The 26,355-nt window shown below is 41.8% G+C and overlaps 1 protein-coding gene across 1 annotated transcript; it reads left to right on the top strand.

Annotated features, from left to right (window-relative positions):
• The first annotated feature begins 3,554 nt into the window (after positions 1-3,554).
• Positions 3,555-15,150, top strand: ISL1 (ISL LIM homeobox 1). Its single transcript, XM_004678332.2, has 6 exons — positions 3,555-4,430; positions 5,251-5,440; positions 8,050-8,309; positions 10,130-10,416; positions 11,704-11,871; positions 13,904-15,150. The coding sequence occupies exons 1-6, from the start codon at positions 4,403-4,405 to the stop codon at positions 14,018-14,020; spliced, it is 1,050 nt and encodes a 349-aa protein (XP_004678389.1). The 5' UTR covers positions 3,555-4,402; the 3' UTR covers positions 14,021-15,150.
• Positions 15,151-26,355: the final 11,205 nt, after the last annotated feature.

The following is a 26,355-nucleotide window of genomic DNA, read 5'->3' as shown; positions in this document are numbered from 1 at the left end:
TATCTTCGCTTTCTCTAGACTAAAGTGAGGTTTGTGGCTTTGCTGATGCCGCCGGGAGTGTGGAATTCTATCTCGACTGAGAACCGAGCAGCAGACCGCACAAGAACGCTGCCTCCCAGGCTGCCGTCTGCCAGTAAATACCTACCAAGAACGCTGATGACAGAAACAGCTACCTGAACTCAGAAACCCAGCATAGGAAAACATGCATGCATAAGATTTTTCTTTTTGCTAATTTACCCAGATTGTTTTAACTTATTAATAAAGCAACTGACATTCAACAAAACCACATTCGCAGCAGGAGTCCTCCTTCGGCAATAAAATGAGAATCCTAAAGGTTTGTTAACAACTGCCTTTTATTATCATTGCTTAGCATTATTTTTTTTTAAACAAAAGAGATAATCATTTATATTCAATGGTACATAAAGAAGATCCTGCCTCTATTTTTCTCTGAAATAAGAGTGTAGATTCTCGACTCATCCTCAATAAGCCACCAAAAACTGCGAGAGGTAAATTAGCTCTGAACACCCACACCCGTTCTGAGTGGAATATAAATGGTTAATCTTGATTCCCTTTAAACATACACAATTTTATCTAACCCTAGCATGTGATTTAAGATGCGGATGGTTTATACAATCTCATTTTACACAATTAGATGACACAAAAATTAAAAGGGGAGCATGAGATACATACTGCATATTCCATACGGAAACAAAAAATGTCCATGTTTTATTTTGACCACCAAATTGCATGTTTGTGGCTATCGGAAAATATAAGTCCTTCACTTAATATTTTTTCCATCTAAATATCTCTTCACAGAAATTGGCATCCCAATTGTTATTCTACACTCTCAAACTGAATTCTGATATGGGCTAAGCAGAGCATCACCTCCCTAGGAATTAGTGCCCAAACAAATCTATAATCCAGGGAAAGTTGTTTAATGCCTGCTTTCCATATCTTCTCTAGTTGGGAAAAAGTGCCCCCCCCCCATTGTACAAAATTTCTCTTCAAAAAGTTAAAATTCACATATCTTCCAGAGGTTATTAAGAAATAAGCCTAAATCTTTAATGCTACTTTTCAGTTGCACTGAGAACCTCTTTAGATTTGGGGGGGGGGGGAAATGTTACTTGTTAACGATCTATTTGGCATTAAGTTTGATGCGAACTGTTTAAATTTTAATTAAAGCAGAGACAGAAAGCAATAACACTCAGAGACACAGACATAAGCACCCATCAAAGGCTTTAGGTTTAAAAGCTGTGTTTTGGACTATGTTTGCTATATAAAACATAGATAAAACCAAGGCAAGAGAAATTTATTAAATCTTAGCATCTATTATATATTCAAAGACACTATACATTGAGGTGGCCTGAAAGTAACAGGGACTAAACTTAGTAACTACTTCTATATTCTTTTTATTTCATCAACAGTAGAGGAACTCATTCACACAACTGCTGTTTTGAAGTATATAATTTTGATCCAACAATATGCTAAGGTCAAAACGAGTCCATTTTTGACCACAGAGGGTCTTATACCCCCTTTGAACACAAGAGGTCGCTCCTATGATCAAGTATTTGGGGGAAATACTAATCACAGTTTGATGTAGTCAATAAAAACATTACCCATTTTTAAGATATAGTCGATGCATTAAAATGCACATATCAATCAGTATGGAAACAGCAATAATCTGTAATCACATTTGAACTTCAAGGGTAAGAGATACAATGCCTGCTATCTTAACTTTGATCGGTAATGTAAAATGTATTTGCAACACACACAGTATTTGCAATACTGAGCTCCTCCATTAAGGAAAAAAAAAAAATTGGGTTCCCTCAAATTTCCCCCTCTTATAGGGGGGATATTCCGTATGATGTTTATCTCTATCAGTTTGAAAACTCATTAAGAAAATACTTGTGTAAGGTTACAGTGTGCACTGAAAAAAAGGAAAATACCTTGTCTTTCTTCATTACCATTATGATGAAATTGCCCACTTCTAAATGTTTTCCCCAAAGTCACATGCCAGCTTCTCTATTTGAAATTGCTATCATCATTGTCAATAATTCTTTGGAAGGGCTTATTAGTTTAGGGACTTAAATACCACATTGTGTGTATGGCTGGCATGGAGGATGGATAGTGAGGATGCTTTATGGATCTCAAATTTAAGTTATCAGGCACTGGGCAGCTTCCATTGTTTAACTCCATGTTATAAAGGTGGTATAATGGAATATGATGGTTTAAAATCCTCTGTTTACTTTCTGGAGTTGCAGCGTGTTTTGTTTTTTTTTTTAACTGTCGTCAACTTGGTTATCTATACTGGAAGCATACTCCTTTAGTAGGGAAACTTGCTTCCTGTTATTAGTAGCATCATTAGTGCAAAAGTAGCCTTAAAAAAAAAAAAAGCTACCATGCATACTATACAAAAGACTAGAAACTTTGACCATTAGAAAAGCAAAAAAACAAAAACAAAATCTGGTAAATTTATACCCTATGTCTACCCAAACGTTCGACTTCACATGCGCGGGCTGATAGAGCTTGTAATGTAAAAATAGAAGGGCGAGATCCAATTAGAACTCTTCCTTGAGAGAAAACAGAACAAAACAGATACGTGTTCCTGGTAAAGGCCCAGTTAGGTCAGGAGGAAACTCAATGCATCTTACATCTCTTAACTCTCTGGAGGAGTATATCCAAGCAAACTAAGGCACTGAGGCCGGTTTGCTGGCTCACAGATCTGATCAAGTGTTAGATGTGGAGAAAGATAACGAAGAAAAGAGTTTTCTAACACCGGGTTTTCTCGCGGCAACAAGACACCAAAACTAAGCCTTCTACACTTGGGTTTGTGGATCTTCTTAGATAAAACTGGCAGTCACATTAGATAAGGTCTGGCTATTTAGAAACTTTGCACGAAATGTGGGGCTTCTTCCTGTGCTTTGGGGTAAACTGTAAAGATAACGGGAATTTGTAAGACATTATTGAAAGAGGTCACCAGCGTGTTGCAGTCAACATTCTTCTCTCCAGATTGTTTTTCAAGAGAAAACTATCAGATAAACACTCCTGGTGATATAAATTTCACTGTCCCGCTATATTGGACTGCGCCTCACTCTCGCCCTTAGACGAAGGCATTTTTAAAAAATCTCTAGAGACATTGGAGACTTGTTATAATGATCAAAACCACTATCTAATTACATACGTTTGCTTAAAAACCGAGGGCAGTAGGCTAGCAGGAGGAACTGGAGAGGATATAGCCACTTTACAAACTTTAAGCTACCGAAGATCATTTCCCTCTGGCTTCAGGGTTAGTGCGCCGTCTAAACTACACTACAGAACAGACCAGTGGGTCGGAAAGAGCCGTTCTCAGAGTCAACTTGCTTTTTACCTGTGCGCTTCCAAAGTGATTTTCCGCTAAGACAAAAAGCTTCCCTTCCCTCCCACCCCAAGTGTTTGAGAGACCTGGGGTGAGGGTAACGGGTTAGTGAAGTAGCAGCAGCGAACACTTCTGGGCCGATTCATTCCCAATCGCGGTTCTCTCCCCCCTAGGCAGCTCCCGGAGCGCCGGGCGCGGCCAGTTCGGGAACGCACCCTCCCTGGCAGGCAAGTCGCGCCGGGCCCGGAACTGAGCGTCAGACCAAAGCCAGACGCACGGTCTGTTCCAAGTCTCCCCTTCTCCTAGAGCCCAGGAGGGACCTCGTCAACAGGAACACCTACCCACCAGCCACTCGCCACCGGCGACAGAAAAGTGAGCCCCGCGAGCAAAACGGCCAGCCGGACCGCGGGGACCCCAGGAGCGCAGGGCGGAGGAGCAGCGCGACGGAAGGCGAGGGCGCCGACGGCGCGGCCGGGAGGAGCGAGGGAGGGGGCAGGAGGAGGTGACGGAGGCAGAGGAGAGGGACGCCCAAAGCTGGGGCAGCCGGGCCGCCCGAGCCCCGGGAGAGGACCGCCAGAGCCCGGAGCGAGTTGCCTCGGGAGCCCTAATCCTCTCCAGCCGGCTCGCCGAGCGGTCAGTGGCGCGCGGCGACAGCGAGGCTGAAATATGATAATCAGAACAGCTGCGCCGCGCGCCCCGCAGCCAATGGGCGCGGCGCTCGCCTGACGTCCCCGCGCGCTGCGTCAGACCAATGGCGATGGAGCTGAGTTGGAGCAGAGAAGTTTGAGTAAGAGATAAGGAAGAGAGGTGCCCTAAGCGCGCCGAGTCCGCCGCCGCCGCAGCGCCTCCGCTCCGCCAGCTCCGCCGGCTTAAATTGGACTCCCCGATCCGCGAGGGCGCGGCGCAGCCGGGCTGCGGCTCTCTCAGCCTTGGCAACCCCAGGGGCCACTATTTCCCACTTAACCACAGCTCCAGCATCCTCTCTGTGGGCTGTTCACCAACTGTACAACCACCATTTCACTGTGGACATTACTCCCTCTTACAGATATGGGAGACATGGGAGATCCACCAAAAAGTAAGAGGCTCTTTTACCTTGTCGGGCTCGTGTGCTGTTCTTGTGCGGGGGTCTCTCTCAGGCACGGGTGTCAAGGGCTCCTCCGAGTTGGAGTTAGTGCCTGGAGAGAGAAAAAGTGGCTTTTTCTTGTTGCCGCCACGCCTGCATGCTTGCTGTCGGTTCCGATCTTGGGGAAACTGATCGTACCTTGTGTTTGAATTCGCCTGTGTACCCTTCAAAACCCTAGTCTTCTGGTGTGAAGCGGTCGTTTCCTCCTCGGGAATCCGGAGCTCGCGGAGAAGGTTATTCTGTTGCAAAGGTCTGCCTGCACATACAATGCCCGGAGATGTGAATTAGCATTAGACTTGCAAAAAAGAACGAGTGACAACTGTATTGATGTCTGCTCTGGCTAACAATATCTAGTCCTATGCGCTATTTAGGAGCGTGCTTCCTGGAAAATACAGACATCCCTGCGTTCACTTAACGCTTCTAGTCAAAACCTTTTCTTTGACTTGACTTATCCATAATCTTTCCCAATGATTATAGCAAAGAGGGAGGGGGAGGAAAATAGAACTACAAAATGAACGGGTTTGATTGCGTGCTAAGCTTACAAATGCAGACTATTCAAATCTGCATTTTACATATATTCCACCTCCTTTTTAAAATGAGTCAAGGTTTTGATGGCACACTTCAATTACCATCCCAAAGTGCAATACTCTTTTAAAAAAAGAAAGGAAAAAAAAAATCCTAGAGTACGCCCTATAAGAGAACGACACTAAAAGTGTGTTTATCTCTGTAGGAAGTAAACGGTTAGTCAATCATGTATTTATTTTCATTTCAGAAAAACGTCTGATTTCCCTATGTGTTGGTTGCGGCAATCAAATTCACGATCAGTATATACTGAGGGTTTCGCCGGATTTGGAATGGCATGCGGCATGTTTGAAATGTGCGGAGTGTAATCAGTATTTGGACGAGAGCTGTACGTGCTTTGTTAGAGATGGGAAAACCTACTGTAAAAGAGATTATATCAGGTACGCCATTTACACAGCTTCCTTAATTTTGTGAGATTTCCTGTTTCTACTCCTCTTACTATTCGAAAGGGGCATTATCTCTTTTCCAAGTTTGCCTTCGTGGGGGTACAGCGTGCAAAAGTTACCCTGTAAGTGTGTTACATAAATTAAACTATGCTGTTCGTTACACGTCTTAGGAAAGAAAACACAAAGTCAATAGTGGTTTTCATAAATTGTGTGCTATTGAAGCTTGCTTTTAATTGCTATTGGAATTTGTGATGTTTAAAATTATTTTTCTCTTTAATCCTCATTTCAGAACAAAAAATTAAAGGTGGTTAAGTTAGGGTTTCTAAACTTTTTTAAAGGTTGGTTTTGTTATATCATGCAGTGTTTTTTTTTTTAATAAAAAACAAAAGTTTGACTTTAGCATGTTCAGAGGTGCATTTTGAAAGAGCTATTTGGAGGTATTGTCACTTTTGCTTTTGGGGTAAGATCTCCTTTCTAGAAAATTTTAGAGCCATCCTAAATATTCCCTGCAAAAAGACCGGAAATTTAATCTTTTTAAATATTAACCCTTTGGTGACATCTGACTGTCTTTTCTTTCTTATCTTATCTGAGCTGATGAATTAGACAGAACAGATCAAATTGCCCATCATCTGTCTACGAACAATTGGTATATTTAGATAATTGAACAGCTTCCTTTCTCACATTAAAATCTGGTAACTGATAAAATGAGTGAATTATCCACACAGACAAGACTAAAAGCAGTAAGGAACTTTTTGTGGGGTTCACCCCCCTCTTTCAATTGGTTCTGTCTAAATTTCAAGCTTTGCTAAACTTAAATTTTCTTTGACCAGTGTATCTGTATGTCAGAAACTTAATTTCTTGCTTAGGAAGTAAGTAGAAAATCTAGAGAAATTTATTTTGTTTTTATAACAGAAGAGATAACCACTATTATTTTAAATAATACTAAAATGTTATTTAAATGTTTTTCTTCGGCAGGTATTAATACCACTTAGTTTTGTTAATCATAGAGTTTATGGAGCTGGAAATGTGTGTTCAACTTTAGTTATATTGAAGTATGTGTGTAATCACAATTCTTCCTCATTTAGCTTCTAGCATGTTTTCTTATTTCAAAATAGTAAAGTCTAATCTTGATAGACTAGGGGGTCAGATGAAATTTATTAACACTTTGAGAAGAGGAAAAAAACTGGGAGGAAATAAGGCAAGTGGGAAACAAGAGAAAGGGGGAGGGATTTTCCAAATTGTTTGGTCATAGGCAAGGTAAAGTCCTCATCCTATGAAATGAAAGATCTCACACAGAGTAGGCGGAGGGAGGAAAACTTTTGAATCTACCTTCTAACCTCTGACAAATGAGCCGCTTTCTTTGTTTACTTGATTGGTGTGTGAACTCAAAGATTCTGGAGAGGGAAACCCCACTTCGCACCTCTAGCAGTATCTTTCTTCCTATGGAGATGGTGACTTGCTCAGTTGCCTTCAGACCTCCTTGTGCCTAGATACACGTTTGTAGAAAAAGCCCGTGGCTTTTACCCTTTCATTCCCAGTCTCTTAAAGTGTGTGGGCGCTCGTGTGTCTTTGAAAGCCTGTGTTGTAAAAGCAGAACAGAGAGACCATTTAGATTTCTAAATGCCTTTCTTCCCTTGGGGGAGCAAGGTTTCTGCAGCCCCCTTTTTGTGTGGGTCTTTTCCTGGCTTCCATTCTCCCTGTCTGTGGGAATGCCCTGCTTCAGTTCTTCCTGACACTTGGAGAGTGTGCTTGGGTGGGTCCACCTAGAGGAAACCTACAAAGACTGTCCCTTGGTGAGGACAGGTCAGCATTTAGAAAGGCCTTAAAAATGGGGCTTTTCATTTTTCTCTTTCAATTGGTTCTGTCTAAACCAATGCCTGGTCATAGCTCTCACGCAAATGGAAAGAAAGAAAGGAGAATTTTCAACTTGAAAAAGACTGAAGGTGCAGAAATGGGTACTTTAAAACAATAATAAAAACGAGCAAAACGGAATGGAGAGGAAGAAACTTTCTGCTAAGGTTGTTGCCTGAGAAAAACATCTTTACTTGGGAAAAACTGCAAAGGGCTTGTTCAGAAAGGGAGCTGGAAACCCTCATTGGTTTCGTTTTGGGATTCTGTTTGTGCATTTGTGTGTTTGCAAACTGCGTGGAGTGACAATCCCACTGACCAACCCTTTTTTTTCCTGGAAGGAGGACTTTTTGTTGCAACTTAAGAGACATTTCTACTAGTGGAAAATAGAGAACAGAGGTAAAAGTATAGGGCCAGAGGCTACTGGAGTCCTGTAGAAACCTAGGAGCCCAGAGTTGAAAAAGCCACTTCATGGTTGCTAGAGCATCGGCCCAGGCTTTGAATACCTCAAAAATGTGTTCTGAGCTAAAAGGTATCTACTGCGACACAGATTCATTGCAAGGGTAAAAGAAAAAGAAGAGGGAGAAAAGAAGCCTAACCACTTCTGTCGCATCCCCAGCTTGTCTGCTAACCGAGTTCAGTGTCTCAGGGCGTTGTGACCGGGGTCACTGGTGACCTGGGGCCTGGGCAGTGGCCGCCTGAAGTGACCCCCTCTCCCTGTGTTTCTCTCCTGGCTGGGGCCGGGCCCTGCGCAGGTTGTACGGGATCAAATGCGCCAAGTGCAGCATCGGCTTCAGCAAGAACGACTTCGTGATGCGCGCCCGCTCCAAGGTGTACCACATCGAATGTTTCCGCTGCGTGGCCTGCAGCCGCCAGCTCATTCCTGGGGACGAATTCGCGCTTCGGGAGGACGGGCTCTTCTGCCGCGCAGACCACGATGTAGTGGAGAGAGCCAGTCTGGGCGCCGGTGACCCGCTCAGCCCCCTGCACCCGGCACGGCCGCTGCAAATGGCAGGTACTCCTTGGCCTCGAGGGAGGCCCGACTTGGGAGACGATTGCTGTGCTGGGCGAGCGACTGGAGCTCCGGCCTGCGTGCTGTAGCCACCGGGCAGTTGGGCACGCTCTGGGCGGCAGGCAGTTAAATTAAAGTTTTCAGAGCACATTTTACTGTGTGCTTCACCCTTGCAGGACAGGTTCAGTGCACTTTATGTCCCTTGAGCCCCAGTTTGCGCTACACTTCCCTGTTTGTGTATGGGTCCACATTAATGTACACCATTTATGCACACAGGTATTCACATGCCCAAACAGCACTTCCAGTTCACCTTGGCCTCCAAACCGAGTCTTACTGAAAAAGGGCTTCAGCTCCCCACCAGGTAGCCTCCTGCTGCCACCTAATTAAAGAGGTGGAGCTCTGGGTCCCCGGAGCTTCCTCCTTTAACCCAATGAAGGAAGTTTAGGTGGCCTCAAGTCATTTAGCCTCCCAAATTCTTGTTCTTTGTGATACAACTCTAAAAACATGTTTTAAATTATTTCTATCCTTTTGTGAGAGACTGGACCTGAAAAGATACAGTCTTAATAACTGCAGGCCATTGCACAGAGCTGTAATTTAAAACTGTCAACAAGCTAATCTGCAGTAATTGCCTTTTAAAGGGAGCCTGCCTCTTTAAACCGTTCACTCAACCTGATTTGGTGAGAATTTCATCTTTGGGCCTGCAGGCTATAACACTAAATTGATCCCATAGGTGTTGACCTGACTAGGGGGTCCTAGAAGGTGCTAGAGTTGTATCAAATTGATCTGAGGGCCTTTTTCTCTTGGACGGAAAGTAGAAACACAGCAAGCTGGCTAGGAGGCAGGGAGGGAGGTCCTGGGTAAGAAGGCAGACAGTGTTTACAAACCTGCCTTCCTCTTATGAATAGATCTGCCCCCTTGCATTTTAGTTACCATTTGAATAAACACTGGCCTTAAGGAAACTACTGCTTACCACTCTTTGCTTTTTGGCAGATTTAAGAATTCTGTCCTGAGAAATTTTGTGCCTAGTTTGCAAAGGAATGAGGCCCGAGATAGCAAATTCTGCTTGTGGGAAAATACAGGCGGCTGAAATATTGGGAGGGAGGCAGGGGACACAAGTCATTTCTGCTGTCACTTTATCAGGAGCTTAGGCAGTTCACAGGCGTTGGTTTTTCTTGCTTAGGATGGTAAAACTATCTCAAAACCTTCGGGTAGATTTAGTACTAAGAAAGGACTGGAGAGGTGGCTGAAATAACTGAGTTGCTCTAGCCCCTTGACCTGACTGTCCTGGACACCAAAGTTGAAGACTTCCTGGTAGAATTTTTGGCTTCTCTTGTGGCTGGTATCCCAGTTGGCGGAGTTTCCCTGACTGTCACTGAGGTTGTTTCCCACCCCCCAGTACAGTCTGTTCAGTCTGTTGTCTTCCCCCCAGGGTGTATGTGTGAGTGTTATGTGCGTTTCTAGGGATGTGGGAGGGCATGTAACCTGGACCCAGTCTGAAGAAAGGTGGGGGGGAGGGGGAGAGGAGCAATGCTGAAAAAAAAAACACCACCCCTGTGTGAGCAGGGGGACAGCCCTGGGAGACCAGAGCTCTTTTGCTAATGCTGTGTTGACACCAGCAGGGAGAGGCTGCTTTCAGGGCCGGATTACTCAGCATTGACCTCTGAGATTAGAGAGAGATTTTATTCTTCCCTTTACTCCCCTCACACTCACCTCTGCCTCCCATGCTTTGTCTGTGGAGGCTGCAAAGCACTGGCCATTGTCCAGGAGCAGCGCGGGCACAGAAGCAACCTGGCCCCGTGCTCACGGAGCCCCTTGCCCCACAGCCGAGCCCATCTCCGCCCGGCAGCCGGCCCTGCGGCCCCATGTCCACAAGCAGCCTGAGAAGACCACCCGCGTGCGGACTGTGCTGAACGAGAAGCAGCTGCACACCTTGCGGACCTGCTATGCAGCCAACCCCCGGCCCGATGCGCTCATGAAGGAGCAGCTGGTGGAGATGACCGGCCTCAGTCCCCGAGTGATCCGGGTCTGGTTTCAAAACAAGCGCTGCAAGGACAAGAAGCGGAGCATCATGATGAAGCAGCTCCAGCAGCAGCAGCCAAATGACAAAACTGTGAGTGGCCCTGGGGCCCTGCAGGGTACTTGAGGGGAAGCAGGCCCAGGGCTCCGAGGGCATGCCAGCTGCACAGGCTGGCCTCACTCAGCTTGCCTCTCTGTACCCAAGCAGGAAGCAGATAACCTAACGGTGGTGGGTGGTGCTTCAGATGGTGCTTCACCCCCTATTTTCATATCTACTGGAGAGGCAGCTAGCACCAAAGGCAGGGCTGGTCAGGAACGACCATTCTGTGGGTTGGAGTAATGGTCTGTCTCTCAGTCTGGGTGGGTAGACTCTTGCCCTTCCCCCTTACCTGCAACCTGGAGCCCAAAAAGACCAGAGAAGAGTGGGGGACAGGACAACTTCTTGGTTTCCCATGTAATCCGGGGAGTAGGTGGGTAGCCACCCTGGAGGTCCCCTGGGTGCACATAGATTAGTAGGCAAGGCCTGGTAGGTGTGTAGAAGCCAGTAAACACCCCTCCCCCAAGGTGATACTAGAAAACAGGGTACCACTGCTAAGGGTCAAGCCCAGGCCTCCAGAAACATCTGGCACTTGGCACTATTATGTACCATCATCCCAGGACCTTCCTACACCCATCCTGTAGGCCTCCTGGTTAAGTTAAGCTATAGAGTATTTGTTGGTGGTATTTTTTTTTTGTTTTTTTTTTTTTTTTCCTTTTACTGCCTTGGACCTATTTTTAAATGCCATAAAACCTGCTGTCATTAAACTTGGCAGACCAGCTAAGACTGGGCCAGGGCACTTTCTAAGTTGGTTAGTGCATAATAGCACAGTAACTACCAGACCCAAATGCTTAAAGGTGGGGCTGGCCTCTGCCTGGGGAGCTGCCTGCAGAAAATCTAACCAAAAATTCATTCACTGAAACTGCTCAGGAAACCGCCATATGCAGGGACTCCAGGGTGGCCTCTCCAGCCTCAGTTTTCTACCTATAGGATGCTGAGGTTTGGGAGGGCAGGTGGAGGGAATGTTGGGAAGAAAGGAGCACTTCATGTCAGGGTTGCCCTCTAACAGGATGAGCTGTGAACACCAGGAAAAAAGAAAACTGGTAGACTCTGTTTTAATAAAGTCCAAGAAGACCTACAAATCTTACAGAAGCAGAGAAAGGAAACACAATAAAACAAAAGTGAACTCCAGTTAATATCCAGCATGCAGCAGATTAGCTGAGTCAATAAAAGCCACTATATAGATAAGATAATTCCAGGGTGTATTTGCTTAGTCTGTGGAGACAATGGAGGGAGGGTGTTTGTTCATTAATCTGTTGGGATTGGGGTGGGGGCTATTCACAGAATATCCAAGGGATGACAGGAACTCCCATGGTGGCTGCCAGTCCAGAGAGACACGACGGTGGCTTACAGGCAAACCCAGTGGAGGTGCAAAGTTACCAGCCGCCTTGGAAAGTCCTGAGTGACTTCGCCTTGCAGAGTGACATAGATCAGCCTGCTTTTCAGCAACTGGTAAGTGTCAACTCCCAGTGTGAGGAAGCTGAACCTCCAACAGAAAAGAGATTCTGGTTTAACTGTCACACAATGAAAGATTGGGGAGCAGGGGGGCGCCTCCCTGGCCCCAGGGTTGGGTAAAGATGAAGAAAGTATGTTACAGAAAAGGAGGCCAGAGCAAGGAAAACAAAGCTCATGAGTCTCTATAAGACTGCATCATTCCACCATGTAGGTTGAATTTCCTATCAGTCATGGCCTCTTTGGGGGATTAACTTAAAGGTGAATAACTAGAGAGACACGCATGGGAAAGTGTCCAGTCCACCAAATGGTCCGTCTTCAACCTGCAGTATTGGAAGGGCTTTCAAAGACCACCTTGGCATTTTAATGACCAACTGGTAAATTTACTCCCTTCTCAGTACCTAGAGAATGGTGTATTTTAGGACCTAGGTCAGGGTGAGTGGAATAATCACTGGTGTTGTAATGCATAATCAATGTTATTATCAATGAGCAGCAGACATCTGTCTGGATATAGTTTTCACCTATACCATTAACATAGTTTAGTGTAACATACGATTGAAAATTTTTGTGACTATATCCCTTTCTGGGAATATGTTAATCTAAAATACAGACAGCTTTAAAATGCAAGCCTCATTTTTAACTGCATGAGTTCAGTTGTCATAACAGTCACAGTCACATACGGAGTGGCATGTATAGCAAAAGGAACATGAGCGCTACCAATCAGATAATATGTGCAAGCAACTTCCAACATTTGTATATTTTGTACATGCAGAGAAAAGGAGATTGACTTACCTTTCTCCTACAAAGGTCCTAAGGGTCAATATCAGTAAGTTTATTAAATGTATGCTTTTTGTATGTGTACTTTTTTTTTTCTTAAGTAGTTAACAGCCCTGTGATTCTTGTTCTATAAAACAAGATGTAAGCTACAATCTGTTCCCTTCCTTTGAAAATAAAGTTTTAATTGAGGTTAGATTTACCCTTAAACATTACCTGAAGGGCATTTTTATTCTATTCTGCCATATTTAGGGAATGGGCCAGAGGCAGTGGTTAAAGGGCTTTGCTTCAGGCTTTTGTTTGTAAGTGGGCCAGTCTAAAAGCTAGGCAAATTTGAGAAACTCCTTGATCTCACAATAGGAAGGCTTAATAGGGTAGAAAGAAAAGTGGAGCCTGGAATTAGGAAAAATAACTTATTTTCATGGCAGGTTAGTCTTAGGAGTTATTCAAGCAAAACCTGGATCATGGATTGCAGTTAAAGAGAGGGTTCAAAACAGCCAAGTGTTTGCACCTTCGGAAACTTCATTGTCACTGAGAGGAGTGGAAAGGAGGCTAGGCTGGAGGGGTGGGGCAGGTCAGGGTGAAGAGTTGTACTACAGCCATACAATACTACTAGCTTAAAAGGAGCCAGGTATTTATAATGCCATGATGTTAAAATATGTATTTTGGAGAGGAAAGCAGAGAGAGGGTTGAGAGAAGGGAGAGACTGGCCAGAAAGCACCAGGACCTACAAGGAGGAAGAAAGTCTATCCTGTGGACCCTCTGAGGATTTAGTCATTGTTCTGCAGAGCCTCCTCTGAATCTCCTGTCACACTGTCACAAGATCTGTGTGTGTTATGGATTTTCCAACTCAAAGAAAGCCTTTGATGCATAGAGACAGCGAGTTCACCTTCTCCCTGGGCAACATGTAGCCAGCAGGATAATTTTATTTCAAGCATGCATGGTAGAGTTTCCATGCCATTTTACAGTGGGAAACACATTTGTCCTTAAATAATTTAATGCAACATAATGTCGGGGATTCAGCTTGAGTTAAAATCGAGATCTCTTGGAAGATAGGAAAGCGAGATGATTTCTCCTGAAGTTTTTTTTTTTTCCTTGCAGGCTTCCTTTAAGCCTGTTATATTAAGCCAATTCAATGATAGATTATCTGTCCACATACACAGACACTTTTATGCACATACACACAGATGACAAGTTTATCACCCTTTTTTGAATACAATCACAGCCTACTTTGTTCATTTCTCAACCTTCTGTGCAGGTCAATTTTTCAGAAGGAGGACCAGGCTCTAATTCCACTGGCAGTGAAGTGGCATCGATGTCCTCTCAGCTTCCAGATACACCTAACAGCATGGTAGCCAGTCCTATTGAGGCATGAGGAACATTCATTCAGATGTATTTTTTTCCCTGTTGGAGAAAGTGGGAAATTATAATGTTGAACTCCGAAACAAAAGTATTTAACAGCCCAGTCACTGAAAACTGAATCGAGAAATGAATGCTCCATGAAATGCACGAAGTCTGTTTTAAGGACAAGGTGATATGGTAGCAACACTGTGAAGACAATCATGGGATTTTACTAGAATTAAACAACAAACAAAACCCAAACCCAACATACGCTATCCAATGACCTTAGGAGTACTGAAAAAAAAAAAAAAAAGACGTTTTTAAAACGTAGAGGATTTATATTCAAGGATCTCAAAAAAAGCATTTTCATTTCACTGCACATCTATAGAAAAACAGAAATAGAGATTTTTCTAGTCCATCCTAATCTGAATGGTGCTGTTTCTATATTGGTCATTGCCTTGCCAAACAGGAGCTCCAGCAAATGAGCAGGAAGAGAAACTGGCCTCCTAGGCTGAAAGAGTCCTTTCAGGAAGGTGGAGCTGCATTGGTTTGCGATGTTTTTAGTTGACTTAACAAGGGGTTAATTGAAATCCTGGGTCTCTTAGCATGTCCTGTAGCTGGTTTCTTTTTTACTTTTGCCCCTCCCCCCCTTTTTTTTGAGATCCTTCCTCTATCAAGAAGTCTGAATCGACTTTAAAGGTTTTTGAATTCAGATTTAAAAACCAACTTATAAAGCATTGCAACAAGGTTACCTCTATTTTGCCACAAGCGTCTCGGGATTGTGTTTGACTTGTGTCTGTCCAAGAACTTTTCCCCCAAAGATGTGTATAGTTATTGGTTAAAAATGACTGTTTTCGCTCTCTCTGGAAATAAAAGAGGAAAAAAGGAAACTTTTTTTGTTTGCTCTTGCATTGCAAAAATTATAAAGTAATTTATTATTTATTGTCGGAAGACTTGCCACTTTTCATGTCATTTGACATTTTTTTTTTTTTGTTTGCTGAAGTAAAAAAGATAAAGGTTGTACCGTGGTCTTTGAATTATATGTTGAATTCTATGTGTTTTGTCTTTTTTCTTAAATATTATGTGAAATCAAAGCGCCATATGTAGAATTATATCTCCAGGACTATTTCACTAATAAACGTTTGGCATAGATAAATAAATAAATGCAATGATCCAGGGTCCCTCTTTTATATGTTTACAAATAAGTCGTTAATATGTCTGAATTTAAGGATTGCATGTGAATTGGGGTAAAATGACATACAATAGGTGTGATGTTTTACTGCAAATAGTTAGGGTCACACTTGCAAGTTTGCATTTTTCAGTATTTGGTTCAAAAGTGCTTGGGGACTTCGCTCTCAGCTGTAACAACGTCAGTGGTGATTTTTGTTTTGTTTTTAAATGAGATAATACCCTCTGCCCTGCCCTCCACCCTTCTTCATTTTTCTTACCCTATCCTCACCACCAACCACCTCACCCAAATTAGGACAAGAGTCCTGTTTAAAATAGGTTTTGGTTCCGAGTCACTATTTTATTTTCTTAGGAGTAAGTATTTTAGACCAAAGTCTTCAGCTTAGGACTATTAAATGACCCACATTTAGGACTAAGCCGTACAAGCGCTTGCTGAAAGAGGTTTCTGCCTGGCCAGTGATGTATGACCATTATTTATCAGCGGCTGCTGTCAGTCCATTGAGAAATGCTGCATTATTTGCGCAGTAAGAACAGGCCCAGAGAGGAGTTTTTTCAGCAATTCCCAGGCCAGCCAGTGCATCTTTGCTCCCTCCCACCCTGTCCCAGACTTGTTCCCAAAGGCCACTGCCACTCTTTCCTTTTTCTTCTCTAACTCCAATTCCAAGGGCTGCTGGAAAACCGCATTTTGTGAAATGGGGGCCGGTGGCTTGTTCTGCATTGGAGCATAGGCGCTAAAAGACATTTTCCTTCCTAGCTTTTAGCAACAGATCTCCGTGAAGTCAGAAACTAGGGACAGAGAAATGGTCCTGCTCGAAATCAGACTTCTAGTCACTTCTTCTTCGTTTGCGGGTGTAGAGTTAGCATTTGGGGCACCACCCTGTCGTCTTTCCTCACTACTTAGACTCTTTAGAAATGGATGCCTTTGTATGCCTAAGTGTAATATAGTTTTAAAGTATCTGATAATTCTTAATAAATATGAAAGCTAACATACCCTTACCCTGTGTCCAGTGCCGGGTGCCCCTTCGGACCCCCTGTGGGGAGTAGGGTGGCAGCTGGGCTACAAATTGGGTGAGCCACGCGGCTCCCCTATTCTTGAGTCACTTCCACCCTCTCCAAACCTGCCGCAATTCGGGAAACGAGCCTCAATTAGGCTTTTGTTTGGCATCGTTCTACATAACGGGTTAATTACAGACTCTAACGTGGGGGCAGAGAGAAAACAAACTTTGCATTGAAAATGTTACAGTGCATTAGACATGCCCGTTGATTACTTTGATTGTTGTGTCTAATTCTTGACAGAGGGGTAATAATTTGGCCGGCGGTAATAATGGTTTGTAGTCTAGTCTGTTGAGAAAAACAGGAGTTATGTCTTATCTCACACTGATCTTCTCAGAAAAGGCCCTTTTCTTTTCTTTTTTTTTCCTGTCTTTTCTCTCTGGTCTCCTCTAAATCTCTTACACCCGACTTGACTCTTAGCTTCCTGTACCTTATGCCTCTTTTCCTGTCTTTTCAGTTTTACTTTTTCCTCATCATAATACCTGAGAGGGCTATTAATAAGTGCAAGGAAGGAAGGACCAACTTAATATTGGTGTCATGAGTTCAGAGTTCTTAGTTGCCCAGACTTATAGTTGGAAACCCTTAAGACTTACTCAGTCAGATGCCACTGGAAGGTGCTTTTGAAAAAGTTAGGACCCAAAGTTGGGGGTAAAAAAAAAAAAAAACTTTATTTAGAATTTGAATGCAATTAAAAGAATTAAATGAGCCACATCTTTGTGCTTTGTGATGCTTTTTCATCCTGACATTTACTTCTAAGATTGAGGTGGAGGGGGTGGGCCGGGAAAGAGTTGATGTGTTTTGTGTGTGTGTGTATGTGTCTATTTCTGAAGTCCATAGCTTGAGTTTAAGTAATTTGGGAAGGGAGTGATGAATGATTTGGTTTCACTTCCTAGATTCAAGATATTTGTTGCCTGATGACTGAGAATGGATTGATGGGTCGATAACATTCTCATTTTTTTTTAATTATTCATATGAAAGGTGTGTTCCCTTCTAGATTCCTCAGTGTGTGCTCTAAAATGTGTAGCTGAAATGTCTTCTTGTTTGCAAACCATCTCTTGCACATTCTCTCCTGTTCTCTGCACACCTCTGGAGACCTAGTTTTAAGCTGTGTGCTTCTAATGAAATTCCTCCTGTTTGCTATTATCTTTGATCCTCCCTCCCCTTATTACTCTGAATTCTTCCTTCTGGACATTATGACTCATTTCCTCTAGCTTCAGCAAGCTAAACTTCAGTGCAACTAAAAACATCTAGGACACTCTCTTTAAGTGAGAGAATCCATACTAATATCTATAAAGAATGGACTTTTTTCTTATTGTTCCTTCTGTCTGTCTTTCCCTTTTATGAAACGGTCCTGGTTTTCCTGACTGGGAAAAACTTTCTAAATTAGAATCATAATTGAAGAGATTTTGTTTTTGAACTAATACTTCTGGGTATTTGAGATTCCATGTGGGTATGTCTACCCACTTACAGTTTACAGCATATTTGTAACTGGAGACTAAATAGATTTTGTGATGTTCTGCTGCTGCTGTTCACCTTGATCACCTTGCTAATAAACTCACCTTGCCTACCTTTTTTCTTGCCTCTTATCCTTTTGACTAGCAGCCAGAAAGACCATGTGCTTTTAAGTTACCTACCAGTACTTTGCATTTCCTAACACCTAGCATTTTTAAGCTATAAGATTGTTCTCATTGAAATATCTCTTGTAATTCCCATGTGGATTTAACTTTTTTTCCTTTTTTCCTTAAAAAAAAGGAAAAAAGTTAAAACTTGGTCCAAACTACCAGAAGGGCTATGTTTTGATGGAACATAGCCAATTTGCGTTTTTAATTTCACCCCTGATGGAAGTAAACTAAGGAGAAAGTACTTATTTTCTTATTTGTAAAGTTAAGTTCAGTTAACTTTTTAAAAGGATATTTATGATCCAAATTATGCTAGAGCTCTATTCATTAGCTGTTCCCTTTCTGCTAATCAACAAAGATTATTTCACAATAAGAAGTCAATTTTTTTTTTTGGAGGTGATGAAGAAAAGAGGAATCAGTTGTCTTTGTGCTTTTATTTAAAAGGCGTTACTTTTGAAACTGGCCCCAAAATCTTGAATTCTCCTTAACTGTTTGAAATACAAACAGAGTGTACAGTCTGACTGGATGTTTTTAAAACTAAAATGCAAGTAGTTAATTCAGGGTGCTGGCAGTCGATTCTGTTTACTGATCTTTTTTAATTGTTGTTTTCTTGATAACCGAGCAAGCCACTGAATGACTGTTTGAGCCCAGGCGCCACAAACATAAACTTCACAGCTTACAATGTCCCGAGTAGTGATGGAGGATCTCTCCACACCTCCCAGAGACTTCTTAAGTGTAGACAGAGAAGTTGGAGGGGGAGGGGCGGGAAGGAAGGCTGCTGAGTGTTGGCTCTGAACATTGTTACTATCCCATCTTTAATTTTTATGGCGCGTAGACTGTTGGCTTTGCGAAGCCAGTTTCTGTGCCTTGGAGAAACCAGTCTTTTCCCCCGGAGGCGCATTTAAGACTACTTGATTCTATTTATTTATTGTAAAGTTACTTTGCAAATATTTTCTTAATTATCCTTCTCCAGAAGGACTCAGCAATGATAAGCAAAGCTTTCTGGAAAAAGAAAGAAAGAAACAACTTCTTCACATCCCGGCCCTCTCCTTGTCCCGGAAACGGGAATCCCATGTTGGGGGTTGGAGGATGTGGGCTAAGATTGCTTTTCCTCCAGGTGGGGAGAAAAGACACCTTGAACTGCCTTTTAGGACAGCTTTCTGGTATGGGAGATGCCGCCTAGGTCTCTCCTTGCCTGGGATCCTCTTTCTATCCCACTGCTCAGAAATTTGTGTTCATTTCAGGGTGATGTTACCTGCGGGTTTGATTGAGTTAGCTGCATATTTTTGTCGGTCTTCCAAGTGGTTCCCTGCCCTGGTCAATTTCCCAGGTCCAGCGGGCAGGGCTGCGCCTGTCAGCCTTAAGGTTTGAAGTGTGCTGGGTGTTGGGGATGGGGACCCGACTCTGGTCTAACTAGCCCCGCTACTCCCGCGGGCAACTCAGCTCTTGATCCCTTAAAGAAGGGACAATCGTGGTCCCGGAGAGGAAAAAAGGGTGTTGCTGGGCCCTTCTCTTTCAGGAGTTGATCAGGTTGGCAGATCTCGAGTACTAATCCAAACAAGGCGCTTGACTTGTGAGGTCGCGAGTCTAGACAGAGATGGTGGCTCGGCGGCTCCTTATCTTTCCCTGGAATCAGCCGAAGGGGCGCTCCCCAGCCCACTGCGCTGGGCTCGCCCGGGCCGGAGCCACCGCACGGCGCAGACAGCACAACAAACACAGCACCTGAGGCTTTACAGCTCACTTTATTGTTTAATGGGCAACGCTACAAAATAGTTTGTTTTCTCGGCCCAGCGCCCTCGGCCGCTTCGCGTTCGGGCCAGCCACAGACGCAGTGTGGGGGTGTGCACCAGCGCGGGGCTACCCGCTCCAGCACGGAACAGGGATCGCGCCCGGGGGCTGGGTCGCGCTCACTCCCCAGGCTCCGGGCGCTGGGCGAGGCGTGCAAGGGCGGTAGGAAGCCCCCACCGCTGTGCTTTTCTTTATTCTACACCCGGGAGGCAGACTGGGCGGAGGGACTGTGGGAGACAGCTCCGGGCGAGGTGTCTTGAGCTAATCCCGTATCTCCCCTTGCTGCCTGGAAATGACAATTCTGCGCTACAGCCACTTATGGTTTGCGGGGTCAGCGGACTCTGACTCAAGGGCGATCAATAAAAACGTTTAGTTCAGTAATCAGCTGCTTTTACCCCCGAATGTACTGAGAAAGTTGCGTCACTGTTTTGGACAGGGTGTCCCTGAGCGGCGGAGCGTCCTTTCTTTCCTCGTGGCTTCCCAGTGTTTCAGTGAGCTCTTCACTGAGCAAGCCACGAAGTAAGTCTTCCTTGATCCTTCAGCCGGCTGCCACCACAAAGAAAATGGCACTGTCATCCACTGGGAGCATGGGGCCCTAGGGACAGAGTTTGCAGTGCTCTTTTTGAAATAGAAATAGCCATGCTTGGGGATTATTAGGAAGGATTTTGTGGCTCAAATTTCAAATTAATTGAGTGAGAGTAAGTTAATTCTAATTTTGGTTCTTTCCTATGGGTTTTTTTTTTTCTTGTTTCAGAAAGGAGGTTGAGTTTCTAGTTACTTCTTGTTATTCACTGTTCTCATTTGCAAGCAACATTATACGTGTGTGTCATTGGCATGGAATAGATAATCTTGTCTCTGTTTAAAAACTAACCATAAAAGTAGGTGAGAGTAATTTGGTTATGTGCTTAATGTGGTGGTAATACAAACACCACCATTTCCCAGCCTTGGTGACACTGCACATTCTCAAGACTTTCCCCTGCCGCGTCTCAGCTCCATAACTGTGTCAGATGGAAAAAGACAAAGTAAGATAAAACCCAAGTTTCATGAATTTGAAGGATTTCTGCAGGGAAATGAAAATACAATAACATTTCTTCCGTCGGAAAATAATCTTTAACTGTAAGGCAGGCACTAACTTTTCTTTTTCTCATGGGTAAGAGTTGCTGTTTATTTTGACCTGTCACAAATACAATGTGTTGTTTGAAACTTATGCAACTTAGCAGGTATAAGGAGATAATACTAGGCAGGCCACTGAATGTGATAAAGTCAAATGGGGTGGGAATAAACTAGTGAGGCCTATGAAGAATTTCACATTTCCCCAGTAGCTTAACATTTCTTTAAAATGTTACATTTTCTCACACTTCTGTAATATCAAAAAGTTGAACTGGTTGTGCTATGCACAGGGAAGATATGATTCCCAAATTGTTAATTGTGCAATTTATATTCTACAATTATTTCCATAATTTAACTTACAGTATCAATGTGTTTTAAATAAGTCTTTTATCTCAAAAAAAGTGCCCACAATAAGGTAAAGACATACTTTGTCTTATAATTCGCAATAATTACTAATAAGAGAAGCTATTTTTTTAAGTTATATACACAGTAGGTTACTTTAAAATACATTTAATTTAATAAAGGACAGGTATGTCTGATTTGGGGGGAGGATTAGGAGTAGAAAGAAAAAAAAGTGAGTTAGATTTATGGAGTGCATACTTTGAAACAGAATGTTTTAAATAGCAAAATGAAAATATTTATGAGCCAAATAGTGAAAATTTCTCTTAAAATTCACAAACTGAACTGGTATTTAAAATTTTATGTCATCTAAGAATTTTTGTTATGGGAAATCAGTCCTCAAGATAAAACCCTTGAAATAAAAATAGCCTGGGAACTTAAATAACATTTTAAGATTTAATTCTCAAAGCAAAAGGAGTTACTCTATTTGTAAAATGCAGTAATTTGCTTCCCCAACAATGAATGCTGGTTTTGTTGCAGTTTTAAAAAGATGACTTGTGGAAAATATAAGTAACTAGTTTCTGGATAATGGAAAAGATTAGTAAATTTTGAAATTGGTTAATTAATCACTTTAGTGATTAATACTTAGAATTCTGATTTTACATCAAAGTATATTTCATAATTTCCAGGCTGTGATGTATCCTTGCAGTTTAACAATGTCAGAGATAATAGTCTCTTCTGCATTTTATGTATGGCCAAATTTCTACCTGTTTGTCAGAAGTTGAACTTCTAGAGTATATGACCAATAAGAACTCACTTTTAAGTTTCATTATCCCATCAATGACTTCATAAGTCTCATGAATGTTACTGAGAAATGTACTAATGTGTCATATGAAAACAGGATGTGGAGATATTTTACACAGGGATATCTTGTAAATATATCCAAGTATGCTGGATTAAATTGAACTATGAATCTCATCATGGCCCAGATAACACGGTAGTGGCACAGACAAAAATGAGCATCTGAAGTGATAGGCTTAGAACTGATAATAGAAAATAAATAGCTTGAAGTTTTTTTTCTCTCTACCTTTTTAAGTTTTAGGAGAAGCCCTTAGTTCAGAAAAACTCCTGTCAGGCAAATGATAGAGGCTCTTTGTCCTAAGACCTCGGACCGAACTGGCCTATGCTGCTTACTTGCCAAGTCGGAAGTTATTTCTATTGAATTATTTACTAGAACTTGAGTGATGCTTTATTTGTTTTCATTCTGTAGCACTGATGGACTATATGAAATCATTCTGTGGATAAATGTATGCATTTATAATGTGTATTATTGCAACCTTTGACTGTGGCCTAGAACTTTCTCTAAGGCAAAGCTAAGTGGCTGGTATTAGAATAGAGTATGCAACATTATAGAATTGAAGGATGGTCCAAGAGTATAAATGATGAATGTTGTTTGTCATAAATGTTTTTTGGTTATTCAAGTTAAAATCTTCTAGTGTCACTCTACAGACAAAGAGTATTTTAAGTCTTTATCTGGACTATCAAGAAAGGAAGCAGTTTCTCTAGAGCAGGAGTTACAGAGTGCCTGTTTCTGCCATGCCATGACAATTTTCTATCTGGGAAGCACTTTACAGTCATTAGTTATGCATGGGAGCGCCTAGCCCCTTTTCCAATGACCTCAGTACCTCTTTCTCAGAATAATTCTCAATCCCTTGTCTTTCCTTCATATGTGTAAAGAGCAGAACATCAAAGAAGCAATAAGCTGTCCCTGATGACTTTGGTGAGGACTACATTAGATCAGAGAATGGAAACTATTTTGTAGACATTTTCAGTGATGTCTACTCTCTTTACTTCCAGGAATCAAGGAGAGAGGCTGCATGGTAAAGAAGGTGGGTAAAAAATACTAGCAAAACTGTTGTTTTTCTCCTCAAGGCAGTGGCTCTCAAACTTTTGTGTCAGGACCCTTTTACCTGCTACAAAATTAGTGAGAATCTCAAAAGGCTTTTGGTTATGTGAGTCATCAATACATAAATTATGTAAATTAAAAAACGACCATTTGAAATATGCATTCAAAAATGGCATGCTATTTGTTAGCATAATGTCTTTAATGAAAAATAAGTTGGATTATAAAACAAAGCAAATGAGTTAAGAATGGCATAACTTTCTGTTTTTGTAAATCTCTAAAATACCTGGCTTCATTTAGTTTAATTTTCATATCTGCTTCATCATTCAGTATATAGCAATATCACACTTAGCCTCTGTTCGCTTAGGAAAGAATGAAAGTATGCTTCAGCATTATTTATAAAAAAGCTTTGACTTTACAGACCTCCTGAAAAAGTTTCAGAGGAAACCCCTCCGTGGCTTCAGAAACTTTGTAATGGACTTTTGCAAAAGGATCACAGAGAAGTCATTGCTTGAAGGAACTTAATACTTACATTAATGCTCTGTTGGTAAAGATTTGTTCTTAACTCTGATCACAGTTTTGTTTTGTAACTTTTGCACTCCATTATCAAACACTTATCTAAAATACCCTGATATCCCAAACTTTGAGGAAAAAATATTGTGATTTTTATAATTGAAAATTTAAGGCTTCATTCTAAGAAACTCTAGGAAAGACAGCCTTGAATGTGGATTAGAATATGTAAAATCTCAGGATACCTTTATCTTTTAAATGTCTTTTTACCCTTTAGCCTATAAAGTTGTGGCAGATGACAACGTTGGAGCTGGAGAGAACTTGACTTCTTTAACAAATAATTCATTTGATCTAGGTGGGACTTGCTAGCCACAACATTTTGAACCAAGGAATTCCACTTGTTATATTTTAGAAAAGTCATTTAATTTTGAAACAAGTAATACTATGGAATTAAAGATTAAAGCCTGGGAAAATAACAAGTCAAGAATCATAGTGGTTCAGGAAAGGGAAGGATCTTTTGGTAGTAGGTGTGAGGAGAAAGAAGGAATTGGCTCTGAGATCTGACTGGCATGTAGGAGTCTGGTAATTGCCCATCAGAATTTGTTTTCCCTTCTTCATCAGCACATGAACCAGCTGCACATCCCAGATTGTTTTACAGGTGAAGGGCAGTGGAGGACACATGATCACAACCATACTAGTGGATTTTAAACATAAGCAATGCTGGCTATTCTAGGCTTATGTCTTGGATAGTAGGTGTATTTCCTTCATGATCTCTTTTTTTTCCTTCCAACTGGCTAGAATCCATGAAAGCCAGGTCTTAACTGGACAGATGATGAAAGTGCCATGGGGGTCTGAGGGGACAACAAAATGGAAATAACTCATGTCCTAAATATCCTTGGGGAATGGAGTTGTCCACCAACCTGAAGCATTCAGCTCAAGCTATAAGAAATAAAATGTTACCTGCTTTGTGACACTGAAGTATTATTGGGCCTATTTATGACATCATCCTAGTCTTCCCCTAATACCAACAGGACATAGTCTAGTTTATGGAAGAAGTAAGAAGTCAGGCATGATCTAAAGTTCTGAATTTGAATTATAGATTCTGAATGAATCCTGCATACATTCACTTACCCATTCACTAATCTTTCAAATATTTATCTAATGTTTATATCGAATGCAACACTATTTATATGTTCCTTGTATAGCAATGAAAAAACAAAGTTCTTGCCCTTTTGAAGCTACTTTTTTTGTGTGTGGTACATCTGTATGAAATACAAATAAATGCACAGTACAATAGAGATAATGAGAGAAGCTATGAATAAAAATCAAGCAGATGAACAGGATAAAAAATTTAAGATGGGGTGATTGAGTGAAGCTTCTCCAAAGAGGTGACTCTTGCAGAGGTAATGAGCACTTGAACAAGTGAGAAGGAGACATGTAAAACTACATCAATTCTATACTGAAACTGTATGTTTGGGTTTCAATAAGCCCTTGGTTTGCATAGTACTATACAAAATAAGGAATGGATCAGTGTTAAAGAGGAAACTAAATTGTTCCTTTATATGACTTAGTTAAAAATGAAAGAAATTGTGTAGGATAAAAAAGCTGGAGGACACAAGGAATATAGTAATCATCAAAGATATGGGAAGAAAAATGAGTAGAAAGATAGAAAGGAGAAAAAGAGACATGTAAATGTGAGAAATATATGAAAATATCAGGGTAATGATGAAGAAAAATAAAAGACAATAGAAAAGTCTGAGAAACTGAAGCCAGAAGTCTTCAAAGGGACAGGTACAAAAAGCTGTGTCCCATACATCAGAAAGATCAAGGAAGATAAGGACAGAGAAAATGCCTTTGAACTTGGCTGAATTGAGATCATTGGATACCATAAAGAGGCAAAGATGGAAGCCAGATTTAGAAGGGGATTTAGGGGGGAAATATTTTAAATATAGTTCACCTAACTCCTCACCATTGTTATAGGACATTTATTGAGTGCAGTGATTCTATAGAGCTCTAGACTGATAACCGAAGTATTCATTGGATCTAGTTGCCAGATTTGTAAAGATTGACTGAAGAAGTACCAAAGCCTGGTACTTCTATTAATCCTTTTCAGAAGGACTCTGGAGGACAGAACTATCTAAAATGTTTTTAACCCCTTTGGCTGTCTGACTTTACTGAATTCAGGAAGACTCAAGAATCCACACAGTAAGCAGACAAACCAATTAGATGTTAAAATCCCAGAGGCTAGAGCTAAGCTGTCAAAAGAAACCTAGTATGAAGAGGTAATTATCCAGTAATTATAAGAACTGAGGCAAAAGTCTAGGAGAAAAAGGCCTATTGGCATGTTGTAAAACTGTTCAAGAGGTTAACAATTTGCTTTGTTTTGTTGACAGTGGGCTAAAAAGTGTTGTTTCGTCAGAAGGCATTATTCCTTGGACTGTAAATCACCATGCTGTTACAAAAACTCAGCTGAAAAGACTGATTAAAGCAACCAACATGCTTAAAAATTACATGAAGTAAAAGAAAATCACTTGGGCCTTAGAAATTCAGTTAGCAAGTAAAGCAAAATCTTCATGCACTTTGTATTGTGAGCAACTATGGAACTTACAGTTTAGAAAAATCATTTAATTTTGAAACTGATGAGACTTTGCTACTTAGAAAATATGGGGAGTTGAATCATTGAGGTTTTCCTGGAGGAGAAAATCTCTAGTGGTAAATGCCATAAATTGCCTCTCCTGGAATGACTGTCTACCAAGAATTCATAGTTTTTGTTTGTTTGTTTGTTTTAAGATTTATTTATTTATGCATACAGAACTGGGGTACAGGCCAGAGGTGCAGGGGTGGTGAGAGGATTCACCA

Source organism: Condylura cristata, unplaced genomic scaffold, assembly GCF_000260355.1.
Source record: "Condylura cristata isolate star-nosed mole 26May11 unplaced genomic scaffold, ConCri1.0 scaffold00007, whole genome shotgun sequence".
NCBI classification, from domain to species: Eukaryota; Metazoa; Chordata; class Mammalia; order Eulipotyphla; family Talpidae; genus Condylura; species Condylura cristata.
Note: the sequence above shows the minus strand (reverse complement) of the source record. Positions and strands in the feature narration are given on the sequence as shown.